At 45.5% G+C, this 21,901-nt stretch overlaps 1 protein-coding gene across 8 annotated transcripts in view; it reads right to left on the bottom strand.

The window, feature by feature from the left end:
• Positions 1-21,901, bottom strand: part of zfhx3b (zinc finger homeobox 3b) — a 413,258-nt gene that overhangs the window by 18,309 nt on the left and 373,048 nt on the right. For 6 of the 8 annotated variants that reach the window (XM_055921126.1, XM_055921127.1, XM_055921128.1 and 3 more), the window contains 3 exons: positions 12,384-12,491; positions 912-1,051; positions 95-295 (listed from right to left, as the gene is read on the bottom strand). In XM_055921126.1, coding sequence (XP_055777101.1) covers positions 95-295; positions 912-1,051; positions 12,384-12,491 — 449 coding nt within the window. The remainder of the gene's footprint in view (positions 1-94; positions 296-911; positions 1,052-12,383; positions 12,492-21,901) is intronic. The other 2 variants (XM_055921130.1, XM_055921133.1) reach the window with 1 other exon arrangement.

Here is a 21,901-nt window from a genome sequence, read left to right as displayed (position 1 = left end):
CTGAAGAATACAGTACCTAAGGATGAATGTATACACATACTGTATCCACAGTCCACACAGACACACACACACACACACAAACACACACAAGTACCGTGGCGATGAGCTTTTCCACGCAGTCGGGCGCCACGCTGTGGAGGTGTGTGAGGTGGAACTGCAGATGGATCTTGTTGTTCAGCATGTCCTGGCAGAGCGGGCAGCGGAACATGGGCTGGACAGAGTGCTGCGTCATCACGTGCATTCTCAGGCGGTTCAGGTCCGTGTTGCTGAACTTGCAGTAGGGACATTGGTACATCTGGAGGAGAGGAGGAAAGGGGGGAGAGAGGAGGAGAGGGGGGAGAGAGGAGCACAGGGAGGCTAATGAGGTGAGATGGAGAGCTGTAGGTCTGCTTTGTGAGAGAGAGGAGTTGGAATGGGAGGATGAATAGAGGAGTGTTGCCCCCTGTGTCTCTACCAGGCAGGTCCCTCTGATCATGGACCAGTGGGCAATATGGAGAGCAGCAGTCCTGGCACACACTTCAAAGCTCTCTCATCTGTCAAATACTATATTGATTTTCCACCTTTTGCACAATTAGCAATGCAACTGCAGCAGGAAAGCAAAACTAATTTTAAGGAGATTTCCAAAAAATCATGCATAATGCAAAAAGGCCCGTCTTTATTCAAATGTCTTTAAGAAAAATGCTTAGAAGTAGCTACATCTTTACATTCCTTTTCTCAATTAATGTGTAAGTTTTACTGCCTATAATGAGGGCATGGTAATTGGGGATGGGATAACCTTGAGTTGATTGGCAAGTTCAAATAGTTAGAACAGTGAGTCTTAATATGACCATCCTCTATAATTTAAGAAACCAACTTCTGGAAGTGGCAGCAGGCTGTGTGTTAAAGATAGAGCAGAAGGAGTGGGCTGTTACCTGCTCCGCAGCAACACTCTTCTCAGCCGTCCTGGGACGCTTGGAGGAGAGGGGGCTCCCTGTGGCCCCTGACCGTGAGGAGGGCCTCTTAGAGGGGTTCGGGGAGTCTGTCTGGTCCCTCTCTGACTGGCTGGATCCTGCTGCACGCACGCACGCACACACACGCGCGCACACACACACACACACACACACACAAACACACACACACACACACACACAAACACACACACACACACACACACAAACACACACACACACACACAAACACACACACACACAGGGGCAAAGAAGAGAAGCAGACTCATCAAAGCAAGGTGAAGACTTGGCAGCCAGAGAACAAGTCAATCAATAAGTGTGGATAAAGGGCTTTGAAATGTCTTTCTTCAATGTGATATAACCGCGTTTAATGGGACTTGGGCAGGGAAGCAGTTGATCAGCCAACCCACAGCTCCCCATCCAAACCACCAGTCTGTATACTTCTCCTCACATGCCAATGCAGCAACACACAGCCAAGGTACTTTGACGGCCTGTCTCTCCCCATGTTGGATCGTTAGGACATCAGACAGCGCCACAGATGGCTAATCAAAACATTAGTTTGCCACATTGTGCAGCTTTAGGTTTCTCTCTACCTCCGATTTGCAGTTTGAAGTGGCGCTGGAGATGAGGGATTTGCCAAACTTGAGACGAGGCAAACATCTCCTCGCACTCCAGCATTAAGGTAAAGAGATCAGTCCTCAGTTCAACTTCAAATGTGACCGTTTTCTTTACTTAGTTTCTCCCAGGTACTCCTTTACAGCTGCTCTTATACAGGTACCCAGCTCTGACTAACAGAGAGTTGTGTATTCATTCACACCTTTTTTCTATGGTCCCATTTACACAGCTATGATAGAAATAACACCAACTATAAATAGTTGCATAACATTAGCGCAGATTGTTATTGTCTACAATGATAGAATGGTCCCCATTGATACAGTACATCCAATTAGCTAGCAAGAGTGCCTACAATAAGTGAGTGAATCTACTGCCAGACTTTCATCAAGAGGTGTAAACCTCAGCAATTCCCAACTGTATTTTCAATTTCTCCAATTCACACAATTATCAAAACAGACTGTCATGCTAGGCAAGGCCATGTATATTGCTGAGGTGGCTGTGAACTGGTTGAGAAGGGAGCAAGAAATTGGATTTTCACTTTCAAAGCACTCATGACCAATGACCACATAAGCTTGCTCCTCATCAAAATACATTTCAGTTGAAATTGCTTCCAAAGAGGGGTGAGGTCCTTGGATTCCTCTGCCAGGAATGAAATAGGAACAGTGACAGAGGAAGGAGAGGTGCAATTTGGCTTGGCAGTTAGAGCTTTAGAAGTTGTGGACCCAATATCCTCTGAAATCCTGCTGGAAACACTGACCTATAGCTTGACCCCGCTTGGGTAAATCCTCCTGCTCTTTGTGCCTACACAGCAAGTGAGTGCCAGTGCAACTCTCGACTTAATTGGAATTTCTGTAACCAGCTAAGCCTCCTCCAGTGGTTTGTGGGTCGGGCCAAGTGGACTGTGACAATGAGAGAGTGGATAGAGAGACTCATTCACACCCCAGCCCCTCAAAACCCAACTGTGGGTTCCCCCCTTCACAAACCAACACGGGCACCAGGCTTCACAACCACAACACGCCATTCAGCTCTTAGAAAGAGCAGGAATTTTGAGGAGAAACAAAACTTTTTTCCCAAAACTCCCTTGGGGGGTTCAATAGGGAATTAGCCTACTGATTAGTATCCATATGCACCACAGGATGTACAAGACAGCCATGCTTTGGTACACACAGTGGGCTGAAATGTAAAGAGCGGCTAATTGTCAGGTACCTGCCCATCTCAGGCAGGAATACCCCCTCTGTACTGTCACTGCCGGCTCCAGTGTGCTCTGCTCTACTAGCCGGCTGAACGTATCACACAGCTAATCCTTCTAATGCAACCTGCAGCAGCATTAACAATGCAGCCAGCTTCTCCCTCCATCCCGCTCCCTGTCTCTCTCTGTCTCCACTGAGCCAGGCCCCACAACAAGAAGCTTCTGCTCAGCTAACCAGAGAGGAGAGCACTCCCTGTTAGAAAGCCAAAAGAGAGGGAGGGAGAGAAAGAGAGGGAGGGAGAGAAAGAGAGGGAGGGGGGTAGACAGAGAGAGAGAGAAATAAAGCCAAACAAAATGGGAGCGGCAAACAGAAAAGAATCACAGCTGAGTAAAAATACTCAGCTAAGCCGGCGCTCGTAAAGGAGCTAAATCCACACGGAGCCGGTGTGGGGGAGCCAGAGCACCACAGTGCCCCGCCGCCAGCGGAAAGAATTCACTGTGAAACATAAGGAGGTGTCTTGCCGGCCCTTAACAAGGCCATAAAGAGTTAAATTTGGCCTGATTTGTACAGTCCTGGAAGGGCAAATTGAGAACAGGGGGCATTGGGAAAGGGGGCGAGGGGGGGTCAGGTTAAGCAGGGCTGACCACGCTCCTGCTCCAGACATTAAAATGTCAGCTCCAATCAGGCCGGGGGCAGCTGAGCTGATTACCCAGTGGGGGCCCTGCCTTGGCTTTTCTCAGAGCAGCCTGCTAGATCTCCCAGAGACACTGGGATCGGCCAGGGAGGCCCTATTTGGTCCAGTCAGACACAATCCCATTAAACACATCAACCAATAAACAAAGGAAATGTTAAACAAAGGCACCTCCCCATTCCCTGACATTAACCTCTCAGTCATGAACTGTCCTCACCACTTCCTCCTCCACTTCACTACACTTCACTGCCTCTTCACTCACTGCCCCTGTCCTCACTCCTCCTCTCTCCCTATGTCTTTTTCCTGGCCCACTCACTCTCTGGTGGTAGTTCCCCCCTCGTGTTAAAAGACTATGAGGTAAGCCCTCCTACCAGATCAGATCCTTGCTGCCTTGCTAAGCGGTTAGTTGTCTCAGAAATCAGACTCTAACGGCTCACTATCAGGGTGGAAATCAGGCCCATAAATGCCCATATGTGGCCAGGCCTTTAGCACAGGGCAAACAGCTGGAGAAGTGCAAGCAGCTGAAGCCTGCTCTGCTCTGACAGAGGCAGCGTTACTGGACAACAGTCTTCAATGAGGCTGATATGATCAATCAGGCCAGAGTAATGGACAACATAATGCATGGGCTATGGAGTCCCGAGGCCAACACACTTAATACCTATATTGAACAATACACAAGAAGCCCTCAAACAACAACCACCAGCTGCCTGGATCTACCAGTGTATAATGTATGTGGGTGTACATGTACAGTGTGTTTGAGTGTGTGTGTCTGCGTGTGCGTGTGTGTGTGTGTGTGTGTGTGTGTGTGTGTGTGTGTGTGTGTGTGTGTGTGTGTGTGTGTGTGTGTGTGTGTGTGTGTGTGTGTGTGTGTGTGTGTGTGTGTGTGTGTGTGTGTGTGTGTGTGTGTGTGTGTGTGTGTGTGAGTGCGTGCGTGCGCGTGTGTGTGTGAGAGAGAGCGTCAGAGAGCGGGGTGGGAAGGCTTGTTCAGGGTACAGCCTTACCTCGTCACGGCCTGTTAGGAGTTCATAAATCTGATCAATCGCTCTCTCCTAAGAATCCAAAATCCCACTCCTAACACCAGCCCTGTGACTAAAGTCCAGCTACCGTATCCTGTTTTCGTTGTCAAGTGAAGAGGAAAAAAAGAGAGACCAACACAGAGCGAGCCTGTGAACATACCGGAACGAAAAGGAGGCTGATAAAAACAGAGAGTGAGGGGATTTTAGCAGCGTGTGAGGTCTGAGCGTGGCATGGTTGGGCTGGTATCAGAACATGGCCGAGCATCGGGGCCGACCAGATCCATTAACAGGGGCTAGAAGCAGAACATTGGCTCCTGATGGAAGGGCCTCTGCCTCCTCCAGGACCCACACTGTAATTCATGTGCACTGGGCTCAGCACACAGCCACATTCTGGCTATGAAAGGCAAAATAAAGACATTGGGTTCAGTTGGAGGGAAAGCGTACAGAAAGGTGAACTCTATTGCTCTCTAAAGTCTCACTTCTTTTGGCCTGCCCTTGGGAGGCAATTTGAAGTTAAATATGCCTCATAAAATGGCAATCAAGGATATCAAGTTCCTTAATATTCAAATCTCGCTGTCTCTCCTTGTCAAATTAGCATCGGAGGACATTCTGAGCTGTGCTTTCATATATGGAGTCCCTGTGTGACCTTGTCCTGGAACTGTCTGTGTAGCTCACTTGTGATAAGGTGTGAATCAGTTTGTCATCAGAGGGACTGGGCTCATCTTCATGGCTTCATCCATACATGTGGATCACTGTGGGGCCTCCCCAGTGACCTCTCTGACTGGGAGGACCCTGTGTGTGACCCTGACCTCTCCTCTCTGCACATTACACACCCGCCTCACATCCAGCCCAAAACAACTCTGACAGATACACAGAGTGGACTTTCATCTGAGAGCACAAAAGGTATAGCAGGAGGGAAAGAACCCTTAAGAGTCAATTAGGTGATTATTAATTCATGGGCCTTTTCCGTAAACCAGGGGCTTTTGTGCTGTCGAGTCCCGTAAGTGAATTGGACTTTGGCACCTTGTCTCACCTCCCTGGGCTGGGCTGCATTACTCAGGCTGCAGCGAGGGGGCTGTCAGCACACAGCCTGGTGTCCGTAGAAATCACAGCCTTGTTGTGCTTTCAAGGGGGGGGGAAAGATGGCAGCTGGAGTGAGTGACCGACACAAGCCAGGCTGAATTAACACAACAGGTCTTCTGCCATTGAAATCTTATAGGAATGCAATCACAGCTGCCATTGTGTCATTGATCTGCCTCTACGTCCTTGGGAAGGGATATTCCACGAGTTGGAGCTAACAGGATGGAGAGGAGAGGAAAGGAGAAGAGGGGAAGAAGAAAGGGGGAGAGAATGATTTCCTGTTGCGGGTGTCTGGGTCTGGGATGGTAGGCCTGGTGGTGCCCTCTTCTCTCACCACTGGCTGAAGAAGCCTGACCTTCAGTATGGACACTGTCCCTCAGGAGGCCAGGGAAAAGGATGCATGTGGTCACTAGCTCCTCAGTCTCCTCCCCTCCTACCGACTGACCCTATCCTGTCTGCAGACCCAGCCCTGCCTCGGAACCCAGAAGCCTCCGGTCGTAAAAACATAAGCCACAGTTTAGGCTCCGATGGAGCCAGGCCATATGGCCCTACTGCCTGATACCCACCACTCTGCCCTGGGTGCACGCCCAGCCGCTTCCTACCCACAACCACCCCTCTCACAATCCCTTCCCACAATGGCCTGATCATTCAGGGACAGACTCACAGCCATCTACTGTACTGGAACTCCCTCCATTCAGTCTCCTCCTCACCCCCTCCCCACTAACCCTCCACACACTCCACACTTCACAGGGCCAAATTACTGAAGCTCTCTCTCCCCATGTCCCTCTGCTCTTCACTCGCCTCTAGTCCCTCAGCAATTGAACCATTAATATGGAGAAGCAGGTTCAACTCCCCAGTGCTACAAGTCATTCACTTTTAATGCATATGCTAACAATAACTGAATATTATCTCTCTTTTCCCCTCCCCTTTCTGCCATCTTTTTTAATCTACAGGCCATGTTAGAGCCCTGAGCGACAAAGGGCTATATTCCACTTCACCTCATATTTCTCAGGTAATTACTCTGCATCAATTAATTCCAAATAAAGAAAATTACAACCAAAGCCTCACGCCAAAGCGACTCTATATCGAGGCTCATCATTCCTCAGTATCCTTGGTGGATAACCCTGACTTTTATTAAATGAAAAACCAGCTCCACACTGCATGGGAAAAGAAGAGAGGGGTTTATATAGGCCTACAGGCATGACTGCAACAAAGACACATTTAAAATGAAGAAATTAAAAGGAGATAGTAATTAGTGTCCGCGTTATTAATCTTCAGGCCACTGAGCAGCCGGCTGACATGGCGTTCACCTTTAAAGGACACTCCTTCCCGCCCACCCGGCCGGCACAGCGGCAGTAGCAGCAGCAACATGGCTGGCCCATAACACTACAGCAATAAAACTCAAACACTGATCTTTCAGGGAGTTGGCTCACAAACAAGGACAATTTATCGTCTATAATCTTCAAAGACAAAAGGAATTATAATTCGAGGGATGACAAGCACTCAAAGGACATGATATGAATATGTAAAAAAAAAAAAATCTGTTCTCCTCTGACTTCATGGGATAACAGTTGCACATTATTAGAATTCAAGGGAGACCATTGGTATAATACATTCCTTAGGCTGAACTGTTAAAAATATGAAAATATGAGATATAAAAAATAATGAGCACTGTCCATTGCTAACCTTACCCTACTGGCCAGCACAGCATTTCTGACAACTCATGAGACTATTACTAAACCTAGAGGTGAAAACTACCACATCCCCATATGTGTACGTTCCAGTGTGAGCCACACACCACTCCCAAGACTAGAGAGCACAGACCATTATATGTTCAGCCTGCAGTATCACTCCTCTGCATCCAGGGGCTGCTAATGTTCACTGCACTGACAGAGAGGCATCCATCGTCTAATTTCCCTTCACTCACACACACAGACACACACAAATCTACACATACAAACAAACCCACACATGCATACACACATACATAAACAAGCATGCAAGCACACACACTCACAACCATACACACACTCACAGCACCGGGCTCCTCCACACTCATCAAATCACAGAGATTCATAGGTAAAAGTAAATATTTAAGGGAAAAGAGATGGGACCAATTTGGTTGGGTGCTCTGCCGGTGTCAGAATGCGGATGACCCCGCGCTGTAATATCATTTTCCCCTCCCTCGCTCCAGCTCCCATAATTTGAAAGTCAGGAAGGGGGTATGAGAGGAATTATTCATAAACCTCAATTGCAAAAGATTGCAACCCCCCCTCCCTCCCTCCCTCCCCACACACACACACTGCACCCTTCCCTCCCATTTCTCCATATAGACCACCTCAATACAAACCCTTCCCATACATTTATGTTAAGCATGTCAAATCATATTGTGGCCATTCCTCCTAGCCCTTAAGTGTATTAACAATCCCTCTTTCCTCTTTCTGCCCCCTCCCCTGTCCTCTCCCCTCCTCCTCTACCTTTCTCCTACCTCCATCCCTGTGTATTCAACCCCTGCATTAATACTGTCCTGCTCTAATCTAGGTACAGCTCCCCTTGCCTTCCGGAGCCGAACCCCTCCATTTCACTAATGCTGCCTCAGCTAGGTGAACAAGGCGTGAGTAGAAGGGGAGCAAGGCTCGAGGCTGGCCATTTATAAATATTTCATTGGCCACATTAGAAACGACCCCTGGATAGCTTATTGGGGAAGTTGGCTAAATCGCAGCTTCTGCCAACATTCACTTTATTGTTTAAATAAGTAATGAATTCAATATACAAACTAAACTTGTGGTTGTATGTCATCCCTCTCTCATGGAAAATAATTACAAAGTCTGGTGTGTGTGTTCACCTGTGTGAGCGGCATATTGCAGAAATCTTTCAGCAGGAGTAGACATGCAGAATACACATGCATTTCTAAATGGCTTTAATGAAGCGCTGTGGCACTAAAAAGGGAAAATAAGACTGACAGTAGCTTTAAAAAGGAAGACTCCTTTCTTCTGCCTCTGCTAATGCCGCCTGCCTGATAGTGACTGTCATTTGTAAAGGGAACAACGTCTCCACACCAAGTTCCAATGGTTGCATGACAAGGATGAGACGAAACACTTCAATAGTTCTAATGACGGACCTTAGGAGAGCGGCACACCATCAGACAGCGGGAGACAGAGCACTTTTCAGACAGTCCTTTAAATAACAGGTTAGCTCAGTCCCTCACAGCCTAGTCCAACAAACAGCATCAGTGTGTTGTCTGCCTTCTCAGACATCCTGAGACAATCATCAGCCACAACAAGCATGTCTCTGTTTACCAAATGCATTCTGTGTTCCTCTGCGCTGTTGTTCGTACAGGGTTATAGAGAGTCTCTGTATAGACGCTGTGTCCATCAATCATACAAACATAGAGGAGAAAAAGCGACCTTCCATTAAACTAGCGCTCCCGTCTCCTTTCCCAGCTGACAACACACCCGTCCCCCCATCCCTTCATCCCTCCATTCCTCCACCTTATCCACCCACCCACCTTTTCACTGACATCAAACAGAAACCCAGACCTGGTTTCCTAATGCACACGCTATTTTTAACTAAGCGGTTCTAATAAGCTGCTGGGAAGCTGTACATTTTTCATATGCAAGCCCATCTTTCCTTTGTGAAAACACAGAAACACACTTATTTGGTGATTAGTGACTGACAGAGGGGAGGAAAGGAATTGAATATGCTTGTATCAAATGGCATGCCTTTCAAAAAACAGGACTGCTAATGCGAGGACTCTTCCTGAGCACCACAGGTATGAGTGAATTATTAATCGCTTGGCTCATTTTAACGCTTTTTAAAGTGCTATATTTTGATGTGTTAAAATGTACTTTTAGCCATTTTTCAGGCAGGCATGCATATCATTACTTCTCCCATCAAAGAGGAGCGTCACCCTTTCAAAGAGCACAAACAACTCATTTAAAACAAAAGTTAGAATATCAAAGACCTTTTTACAACGATGGGGCTTCAGGTGGTGTGATTAACTTTTTTGCAGAACTTTCTTTAAAAAAATGTAGGTATGCAAAAGGTCTGGATTGTTTTCCAGCTTTTAACCTCACCAATGTAAATGAAGACATCAGAACTCTAACCATCCCCCAGATCCAGGGATGGAGCTGGTCTAGTTAAAATGCCATCTCTCACTCTGCCTGCTAGTCTGTGATGTTGGCTTTCATTACCACAACTCTGTCTATTGGATGGGAGGAGATTACAAGAAATCCCCCTACTCGCTTCCATCCTTGTCTGACAACATGAAACAAATAGCTAGATCAAAACTAATTACTGATAATACTTATTCCCTTTTCTACTTCATAACAGTACAAACTCAAAGTATAAAAAGGACCTTCCATTAACCCAGTGCTGACAAGCAGGATTCAACCCTGAACATTGTCCAGAGAACCATGCTGGTGCTCCCTGGTGAAATATGTGCGCCAACAGTGTTTGGATGGATATTTACACAGTATCTGTCTCAAAAAGGTGTGTCAACGCTCCCCACACCCCACCAAGAACCAATGGGAAAGCACCTCAGGCCTCAACGCTCTATGGGCTCTCTTTTATTAACAAACCTAACACAATGGTAAACCTAAGCACAGGCGGTAGCGCTATAGGTTCAGGGGTGTATCAGAACAATTTTTGCTATTTTCACTATCACAATTATAGGCTTACTTGCTGGCGTTGGTGCGAAAGGGCTGGGTTTTGATGAATAAACATTCAGAACCAATCAGGCCAATCAGAACGTGCTCCCTGGTGAAATATGTGGTTGCTTCAAGTTTTGTATTTACAGCCTTTTATGTATTGCCTTGGAATCAACTCCAATTCCAATGCTAGTCCATTATAGTTTATTAAATGGCTTACAGAAACGAAATAACAAAATGTAGACCTAACTTTGCTAAATACGTTAACTTGAACCCATTTGCAGTCCACATTGTTTTAAGTAATTGCATGTCTTCAATAGCATTCACACTGATATAGGAGCTCAGCCTACTGTACATTACATTATGGCTGAGCAGGAACATGCCAAACATTGTCAATAAGCAAGATTACATTCATTAAACAAACAATTCTAATCAAATGCTAAACAAAACAACAAACTTGTTTTAAATAGGCTATGTCACACTTACAGGCACCATCATTTCTCCCCGCGGGCATATAATATTAAAACAACACAGAAAATGGAGGGTTTTATGCACATCCAAAACAGGACCTGCATGGCTAAAATAATGTGGGCCTGCCTACAATGCAGAGATAAAAAGTGAATGTCAGCTCACTGTTTTACTCCTCTCAAACTTTATATTTCAGTAAAGATTTGGTGGATTAAGATTTATTTCTAAGCCGTCTCAGGAAGGAGACAAACCCTTTATCTGCAGTCTTGACTACTTCGCAATTGCATAGGGCAGGACAAAAAAAGCCTAATTGAGAGGAGGGTAAAGCTATGCTTGTTTTTAACCAAATAAAATGAAATTGGAAAAAACGGACTGTTTTTTATGTTTCTAAAGGCCCCAAAAGCCCATGAGGCTACTCTTGTTCCATGTGCTTACGGGCAGTGTGCGTCCCGGCTGGATTGGCTGGGTTTCCACTGTCAAAGTTCATGCCATAAGCAACTGCGTTACCATCTTTTGGTTGGTCTTAAATATCCCTACCGGCGCTGAAATTACAACTTTGGATCATGTTTTTAAGGACACGCCTCAAATATTTCCACCCTGCCCATCTGAGCCCAAGCGAACTGATATAAGAAAGGTAAATTGCCGAACCTGGTGTTAGGGCTGAAAAACAAAAAACAACGGCAGTCGAAAATAGAGCCCTATATAGTTTACTGCTATTACTAATGACTATTACTGTAACTATTACTAGATTGTTACCTAACTATTATTACTATAACTTCTAACTAATTCTACCAAGGAAGTTTAGAATATTCCTGGTCTAGGAGTGCTGTGATTGGATATCCAGGCCAAACACCCAACATGGCTTGACACAAACCCTAGCTATGCTCTGACGTGAACATATGGCCAGGTAGGCCAAGCAGTGGGGGGCAGTCACAAACACTTCCTGTCTGTGAACCTCCTCCTCATACACCCACACACGTTCAGCCTGGACCTGCTGACCTTAAAAAGAAATCAGCTAAACCATTTCTAATGCACACTGATGTAAACCAATCACATTAAAAGTTGATAGGATTCACCCTAAAACCTACAACAACAAACAATCATGGACTCTCACCAAAACACAGGCCTTTAATCTGCAGGTAAAAGTAGGTGTCAGTTTAGAATAGGCCCGAACACTAATGTCTCGCCTCAGCTCAAGCCCCACCTCTCCATGGAACTCAACACCTGCACCTGGCATCAGAAAGCCCATGGAGAGAAATATCCCTATCTGATAACATTTAACACAGGTGTGTGTTTCTGTCACACACAATCAGTGCAGTGCAGGCGGGCAGGCAAGCCCGTCATATGGGCACACACACGTGGCTGAACTTGAATTATGCGCCCAGGCCCCTCTCCATAAAATCCACTGACAACTGACAAAACATGAGTCACCTGACCAGATTAGCTCAATTGACAATTTGGCCTAATTCATCAGATAGGATTTGATGTGAGGAGACCTGTCTCCCTCCTACAGTAAGAAACAGAAAGGCCTCCTTTTAAAAAAAATCACTACAAACTGATTTGTGGATTTGTAACAGAGCAATATTAAAGGGACTCTGACATTTGTGTAGAATCTCTATAATTATTTGATACAAAAGGCCTTCTGTTGAGAACAAATCAGGTGCAATAGCACATGATCCCTGAGGGCAGTGTTGCCTAAATGTGTGTAGTGTAAATATAGGCCTTACCTGTCCCTTTGGTGAGCTCCTTCTCCCCCCCACCTTCTCTGTCTTTGGTTTGGTCCTCCTGCTCTGTGGTGGTCTCACTGGCAGCCTCCACATCCTCGCTCAGCTCTCCTGAAGGGGGAGGAGAGGATGGGATATGTAAATCAACACGCCATCAGAATTGGTGGAAGCACTTAAAGGGACAGCAGCGTTTTTTTTCTATAGGAGCTTACAACAATTACATTCGCTGACACAGTTAAAAGGTTACCAGACAAAGAGGGAGGGATCTGCTTTCTGTCCTGTGCTGCTTGATCACCATGAGTGCATTTTGCCATTTATTTTCATTAAAACAATAAAATTAGAGAAATCCTTTTCGTTCATCAAAACAGAGATAGAGGAAATGTATTATATTTTCTCATCTATTTTCTCTGCTATATCCACACTACTATGAACACATTTAGAAAATAATTACAGTTCATTCGAAAATATAATAATAATAATAATAATAATAACCATCATCATTTTTTATACCAGTCCCAAAGTTATAATTCTTAATTTATTCAAGACCATGACACAAATATCTTTATGGCTTCCTCTCTTTAATATGGACATAAAACTGCAGAAAACCGCACACATGTGGTAGAGACATACACACGTTTTCCAAAGCGGTTTGAAGTATGCAGACAGGAAAAATAATTGTGTGAGGAGTGTGTTTCTAGAGAAAGACCTCTCTCTCGTTCTCTCTCTCTCTCTCTCTCTCTCTCTTTCTCTCGCTCCCTCTTTCTCTTTCTCTTCTTCTCACTCACTTTCTCTCTCTCCACATGCATTACTGTCCCCAGCTGCAGTCTGCTAGGCTACTTACCAATACAGGGCTCATTTCACCTCTACTTCCTCGCTACTGCGAAATAAAAAAATCATAAATATTTAAAACTTTCAGACCGGCAATTCATTAGATTTTTCTACCAAGTCAAATACAGAAATCCCCTGTAATGACCTTAAAAGCCTCAGCTCAATATATCAGCCCATTTAAAAGCATTGAACTCCAAACAATGGATATCTGATAATGCCATCTGTAAGTAAAGCAGAGAGGGAAATATGGCAGAAAACTGATAATAAAAAGGGCATCAATCTTCTTTATTTCTCTCCAGTGCCCCCCGAGCAGCCCCTCGGCCTGTTAAGTTTGTTTAAAAGTAGTGTGACTAGCACGCAACAGCATTGATTTGACAACAGTAAACTGGGCCGCAGTCAATAAGGCCTATCAGTTACTACACAAGTCAGCTAATTCTCGGCAAATGTACTTAAATGTTCTTTTGAAAATGCTTCCACTCTCAGGTCTCTACTCTACAGTCTATTGATATATTGACAATGCTACAACAACAGCCACTGAAATATCCTGTTCACATATTCAGCCCTGCAGTCAACACACATCTGATCTGAGCTCACCACTAGACAAGCCACTACGTACATGACTTTTATGGCCTCATATGATCTACTACAGCACTTACACCCCTATACTGTAGTTACCAACTATGTAACCTGGACCGAAACACAAACCCAAAGCCCCATCAAAATTCACTAGCACAAATAGCCTCTAAAAATGGTTTCTTGGTAGAACATTTTGATTCAAATCAAAGATGTACATTTCACTACCAGCACCGTATGGTATTATCTCTATTCATTCATGACTGGCAATCCGTGAAGTACTTCAAACATTTCAATCTCCTTCAGTTCTCATGGTAAATAGATATTTCCTGTGCTTCCATATTCACAGGTAAATCAAAGAGAAATGAAAGCTATACAACGAGAGACACATGATAGCGTGTGTAAAGTGATTACACATTTAGATCAGGCTGAAATTGCGATGATAATGTGCTATTGGAGTTCTGCTATCCTAATCACTGATGCACCAAGACAAACACACTCACTAAAGAAAGCAATAATATATAGCTCAATAATAGAATAGAAATGTGTGATTTTCTCACTAACATAACAAAAGGTTGGATTTAGAGGCCTGAGAAGTGCTTCTTACTGTAAACTGAAGATACCATACAAGCATGCATCATAATTGCAATAACTATAATTATTCCAGTTATGATACTAACTACAGCATTGAGGAGATTGTCATTGACAAAGCTTTAACTCAACAGAAAACACCTCTGTGTCATGAGGCAAGAGCAATATCCAGGCGTTCCTGACTGTTTCCCAAAGTAAGAAGACCCTCTCCTCACAACAGAATGATTGGTGTATAGATTATGTTGTTAGACATTATTGCTAGCAGCAGATGGGGATCCTGTGTATAAATGAAGGTATTTAACAGGGATAACTGGCTCCCAGTAAAAAGCACATTTAAGTGATCCCCAGATCCCACTTGCATAAATACATTTTTTCATTATTTTATTATTGACCATGTTTCTGTTACGTTTCCAAGGCAACCTGCAAGTTCCGTCCAGTGTAGCCCATCCTGTGCTGGCGAAGCGGTCCTAAACCGTTGCCCGGTAAACCAGAGGAGAGCCGCAGCCTAGCCCCAAAATCCCATCTAACTCCAGCCTGCACAAATCCACACAACTCCCGGAGAATTAGAATACCATACACCCGCACAAGTGCTCAGATTACAAAATAATCCCCAGGTAAATTGTACACCTTTAAAATGGTCTGCATGTCATTCTGAGCTGTCCTACTCTTACAGTGTGTCTAATTCCACACCTCCACACTTCAACATGCTTTTTCAGAAACAGTGCAGTGATCCACAGTCCAGATTTTAACTCTATTCAACGTAACTGAATACAACAGCTGTCACCTCAGCATTCTCCAGACGGATCTCTTGTGGGACATAGCAGAGAGAGCTCCCCCCAGCCTCTGCTGCCTGCCTGCCCCCTCTCGCTCACACTTCTTCATTTTGGTTTTTAATCAAGATGTATGACACTTCCACCACACACCGCACAGTAACCCCCCATGATGAATGTAGAAATGCAGACATTTAAATCCACGAGCGGCAGTACATCTTTAAGTGGCAAATGACTGTGTCTATTCCTCATCTCATCTCCAACGGTATTACACAATGATTAAAGCCGGATCCAGCCACAATTAATGAAAGGTCACAAGTGGCCTAAGAGTAGGATGCAAATGGAAGAGCCACTAAAACGGACTCATAGATTAGGACTGGAAATAGACGGGGAGAAACACTCAGAGCTATGGCAATAGGCTATTTCTAACCTCAATCGTTCAAATGTAAAGGACAATAGCCTGGAGGTTGTCGTCTATTGAATTGTCTTCATTAACCCTCCTCATACAGCGATATTAAACTGTTCCGTTAATCTAATCAGGCAAGCTGAATAAACTTCCGCTGCAGACACACAGATTACACCCATAAAAATATCAGCCCTCCACTGCATGTCAACGGAGACAGTCCACAGTCTCTCCATCCTACCAGCTCTCTGTCTGCAGAAGGCATCACAGACACAGCAGCCAGGTGAAATGGTGTGACATGGAGATGAAAAAGACAAACTGAAGCATCTATTTCCCCCTGGCACAAACACACGCTCCCACATACATTTGTGCGCGCACACGCACAACCACAAGCGGCTGCTGCTCTCCTTCCCTCGCTCTCCCTCTGTCTGCCTGTAAGTGCAGGGGCTTAAGCAGACCCATAGGTGTCACCCTATACAAGCCGGGAGAGAGCGAGGTACTCGCACACATTAATGGGGGGTGGGTGGATGAGGAGAGAGCGAGAGAGAGAGCAACAGAGACACAGGGAAGGAAAAAGGAGAAAAAAATTGGTGGAGATGTACAAAGCAGATGCTCTGCAGGAAGCGGCCGGTGAAGATGAGACGGGGAAGACAGTGCGATAACCTTCAGATGAGGCCGAACAGCCTTCCTTCCCCCAGAAGAACAGTGATTACACTAATACTAATCCCACTGACAGGCACAAACGGACTAATAAATAATGGATGGTAACCACTGCACTTTCCAGTACTCCTTATGAGTCTGAAATAATGATATATTTATATATATATATATATATATATATATATATATATATATATATATATATATATATAGACAGTGTACATAGAAATCAGCCAGTCAAACTCCTCCTCTGTTGTAGCTGAACATGCTAAACTAACAGCCATTCTATTAACACATAATCCAAACCTACCTGCTGCAAATGGCTCCAGTGCTCCTCACACACAAGTGAATCCCTGCTCATTTTTTGTATGTCTGTCTGTCTCCCTTTCATGCTCAGCGGCAGACTCCTCTGCCTGCCCTGTCTGTCCCGTTCTCCTCTCCCCAGTATTAGAGTACCAGGAGCGGGGGTTGAGCTGTGCCTCTCCTCTCCCCAGTCTTAGAGTACAAGGAGCGGGGGTTGAGCTGTGCCTCTCCCTCTCCCCAGTCTTAGAGTACCAGGAGCGGGGGTTGAGCTGTGCTAGTCACTGGTGCTCCTCTGTGGTGTGGAGCTGGCTGTGTGTCGGAGCTCTCATTACTCTCATTATGATTATTGAGGCTGTTGTTATCATTTTAACCAGGTGTCACAGCGCTTCAACTGGAAATCAGGGGTGCACTTCCCCCGCTTTATCCAGCTCTGGACAGCTTCCTTTTCTTTAACGCCGCGCTGTCGGATAAAAAGCAATCTTATTTCACACCTCACAGACTATCTTTCTCCTCTACCTCTTTCTTTTAAAACCCCCCCTGCTCCCCATCAACCCTTGCACCCCATCCCCATATCAAAGCTGGCCTGACTCCGGACTGGGGGGTGTCAAATGAAAGTGACAGGAGGGTACCATGGGACAATGGGACACAGGCCCCATGCTGGGGGCTTTCATGCATTGTCCGCTCCTCATATCAGCACCTCTCTGCCCCATATGCAAGCCCCCCTCCTCACTCCCTTAAACCACAACACAAGGAAAAACACTTCCACCCCTCCCAAAAAGTATCCTTGCCCCGGCCCAGACCCCTCCTCATGCCCTCCCTGATGAGCTAGCTGTCAGAAAACCACGACTGAGTAAAACACGGCCCACTCCCTAACCAGAGAGGTGAGAGGTTAGAGAGGTATGGGCCATCACTTAGTAATAATAGTCAACCACAACATATGATACAACCACAGTACCACACAGCAACTACACCGCCATTCAAACAGTCCAACAAACTGCTGATATCAACATAAGATATAAACAAAAAAATATATAAAAGTGATATACAAAATATAAGTGATGAATGCAGAATTTGCTATTAAAAAAATATTCAAATGCGTATTTAATAATATTTCACACTTAGTGGATGTCGACAGGAAACCTCCAAAGTAATTGTAAATACAAGCATAAGATACGAACGGAAATTAAGCAAGTCAAACATGTGGTGAGGATTGGGTGATTCCCCTGCTATCACAGTGTCTGACTCATGCGCTCTGAGACCTAGCGTCACACCAACACACTGCACAAGCTGACCAACTGACTGCCCAACACTCCACTAGTCTTACACACCCCAACACACACCAACACACTGCACAAGCTGACCAACTGACTGCCCAACACTCCACTAGTCTTACACACCCCAACACACACCAACACACTGCACAAGCTGACCAACTGACTGCCCAACACTCCACTAGCCTTACACACCCCAACACACACCAACACACTGCACAAGCTGACCAACTGACTGCCCAACACTCCACTAGTCTTACACACCCCAACACACACCAACACACTGCACAAGCTGACCAACTGACTGCCCAACACTCCACTAGCCTTGCACACCCCAACACAAACCACACACATTCAAAGAGGAGTGTCTTGTATTTCTAATGCTCTTTCAGTCTCTCAAACCCCTCTCTCACACACACATACACACACATACATATACGCTCCTCACATTTAGGAAGGAAAGAAGAGTGCCTTGGTTAAAAGGGTGTCTCTCTGGCGGTGTGGGACTGAGTTACGTGCTAGATTCCTGACCTGTCTAAGGGAGGACATGGCACTCTCTCCCCACTGGCCCTGCCGTGACCTCACCATCTAAATGTGAATGAATACTTTGTGTCTCCATGGGGCTGGGGGCAGGGGGGGAGGCGCAGGAGGAGCAGGTGGAGGAGGAGGGGTAAAGGGGGTCCGGGGCTAGGGCAGCTAATAGCTAAAAAACTTTAAACAGCAAGTTAATCACAAACAGCAGGGATAGCTCACACTGCCTTAGAACAATACCAGTGGGCCCCATCCCCTCTCTCTCGCTCCCTCTCTCTCTCTTCCAGCACCCCCCCCCCTGCCCCCTGCCATGCCCGGCCAACTCCCCCTAAGCCTTCCAAGCAACACTTCATTTGATCCCCCTAGCCTTTCAAAGTCACTGGCCATTTCAGTGGACATTCAGCCCTTATTCAGGTCACCGAGGGTCACGCAGACAAAATAATTGTATCTGTCCGCAACGGCAGCAGCGTCTAATAGGGGGAAATCTAATTTACACATGCCACCGGAATATCCTGTTATTCTAAATAGACATCACTTTGTTTCAATACCTGATGTGACACCGCATCGCAAACATGACATGTCTAATGCAATGGATGCTCTGCATGTCCAATAAGTAGGGAGCTGTAAACAGGACATCAATCGTGATGAAATAGCTCCTCTCCCTTCAAAATAGAGCTCACATAAAACCACATATGACTATCTAATTGGGCAGTATACTACACACAGCATATGCCAATTTTAAAAATAGCTTGTAATATTTTCCCTAAAGTAATTATCTCATAGGAATTAGTACTAATTAGTAGAATTATTGCTTGTGTTATTGATATTTAGACACATTATATATACATCTGTGGAGAGTGGTGTTCTATTTCTCTTCTCTTTTGTGTTTTGGTGGAGGAGAGGAGGAGAGGAGCGGGGGATGTAGGTTAATGTGCCTGCACAGGGACTGAGCATTCAGGGATCACTCTCTCCAGCTAACCTCTACACACACTTATACAGACAGAATACACACACGCAAACAGCTCTGACCGGCCATTACGCGGTGTCCTGTATGACGGTAGCCTTGCCTATACACACATTATGGACAAAGGAGGATGCAGACTGTGCTTTTCCCTGGCAGGCAATGAGCTAAAAGCCTGGGCAGGAGGCAAAGACATCACCGGACACACTACTGCTCTCAAGTCTCTCATCTCCCATGCCTGGGGGAGATCTGTCCTGCACAAAGACAGCATAGACACAAACACTCTCACTCGACTAACCCCCCACTCTCCCTGTCACCCACCCACCCACCCACCTACCTCTCACACACACACACACACACACACACACACACACACACACACACACACACACACACACACACACACACACACACACACACACACACACACACACACACACACACACACACACACACACACACTAATCTTCCACCCCTTCCTGTCTTTCTTTTAAAATCAACCCTTTTCTTAATGCATCGCCCCTTTTCCGTCATCTCACACCACAATAGCTTTGCCTATTTCTAGACTATTGAAGGGGGCTAGCTAAGCAGGATCCAGAGGGAGGGGGGTTAGGAAAAATGCATCACCGCTGTCATGAAGGGCAATCACATCAACTCTGAAGTATTCACCAGTGGGTCGGAAAATGCGATGGTACAGTTGTGACAGGCGAGTAGCCCCCCCTCATCCTCCCCCTCCCTCTCCCCACTCCCCATCAGGGAGGAAGCATGGCGGGCACTCTGAATATGTATAACCCGGAAAAAATGTATTGATTTTTCATTTGGCAAAAAAGGGACATAGAAATCACATAACCCGAAACTGTCACAGCTCTTTTGTTCATAGCTCATCTCTCCCGATGTCTGGCTTTTGCCACAAACTCCCTTTAATTACCAGGTACAGCACAAACACACACACAGCCACACAACACAGACACACACACAGCCACACAACACAGACACACACACAGCCACACAACACAGCCCGCTGTGCTAAACAAGACAGCACCTTTCTTTCATTCACACATGTATTAAATATGATCAACACCAAGCTGCTTTTGTTTAATATCTGACAAATAAAGCAGACTGAATGTGAATATACACACTGCAGTGTTATATATACACAAATTATATCTGCTGTAGAAATTGAATGCTAACAATATCCTTGATTTAATATACTGTGTGTGAGTATTTTTATATTTAAGTTGATGCTACTTTACATTCACATCCCGTAGCCTAGTTTACTAAGGGGCTTCATTTCAATGTGGAATTATTGAAACAGGCTTCTTTAGTCCCAACGCGCAGCAAGCTGGCAGGTATGTGTGCATACACGCGTCTGTGTGTCCATTACCAGGTACTTATCTGTTTACGCCTCTTTTTAGAACTACCGACCCACCAGTACAGCGGGCCGTCTGAAAAAGATCTCTGCCTGTCAGTTTATCGAATGCTCCATTTGCATATCTTTGTAGTGCATCCATCTGCCTGTGGATCGCTCTGTGGAGGCATCAGCTGAGAAAATCAATGTGGCCATGGTTGGATGTATGTAGCACCCACCTCCATGTGTTAGGAGTCCAGCTCACAGCACACAGCCCCCACATGGCTCAGTCTACACCAGTCCTCCCGGGCCTGCCACGTACATAAACATACACAAACACACTACCCACAAGCCCTCTCTCCAGACTGGGCCGCTCCAGCCCTCCCGCCTGCCTGCCTCTCTGGCTCGGAGCACGCGGTCAGCACCGGGCTTGACGGGCTGCTTGTTTATAAAAGCGTACGCCTAGCTAGATAAAACAGAATTGACTAGGCTTCTGAATACCAATATGGCTAATCAATTTGATTAAAAATATAAGATATGGGGGCTATCATTGATGTGTTTTCTTTCTAATACTATCTGTCTGCTATGCCTGCTAAATCAAATGTGTTGGAGGGATATCTTACTGGGGAGAGAATGAAGAGGGGGTTCAGCACTGAACTGAACTGGACAAGTGTTTCAGTTGGGTCAATGTGACAGGGTGTCAGCCAGGCACTGCCAGGCCAGCCCACATTGTGACAGCAGTGTGTACTGTATGTGTGACTCACGGAGCACAGTGACAGGTCCACCTAAATGTACCATCCCTCAGGATAACACGTACACTAAAGCTCAGTCCAAACAGTAGCACTGTGGCCAAGTACTGAGGATATGATGCATTACTGTAGAGGAGAATATAGTGGATACACTGGGTACCTTCCTTTCCATTACTGGGTCTGTGTCATCAGGATTCAACCCCAGTTGGCTGCTAATAGCAATCCGCTAAAGGAATTCAATGAATACATTGTGGAGGCACTTTAAAACATCCACAAGACTGCCACCACTTATTGAGAAAAAAATTCCGCTCCTTCCTCCCTCTATCAGGTCGGTTTCTAATACAAATCAAACACGGGAGCTTACTTTCTCCATTTGTCTTTCTTTCTGGTCCTCTTTGCATATCCCATCCATTACTTTCACATGAAATATGAAAAGGCAATATCCTCTCTGTGTTTCTACTGAAGCGTAATGCGATTGTGTTGTCATTTATAGGAAATAATCGCAAACCTCTCTTTCATTTTCCAGTTCAAAT

Source organism: Salvelinus fontinalis, chromosome 4 (genome assembly GCF_029448725.1).
Source record: "Salvelinus fontinalis isolate EN_2023a chromosome 4, ASM2944872v1, whole genome shotgun sequence".
Taxonomy (NCBI): domain Eukaryota; kingdom Metazoa; phylum Chordata; class Actinopteri; order Salmoniformes; family Salmonidae; genus Salvelinus; species Salvelinus fontinalis.
This window is presented reverse-complemented; position numbering and strand designations above follow the sequence as displayed.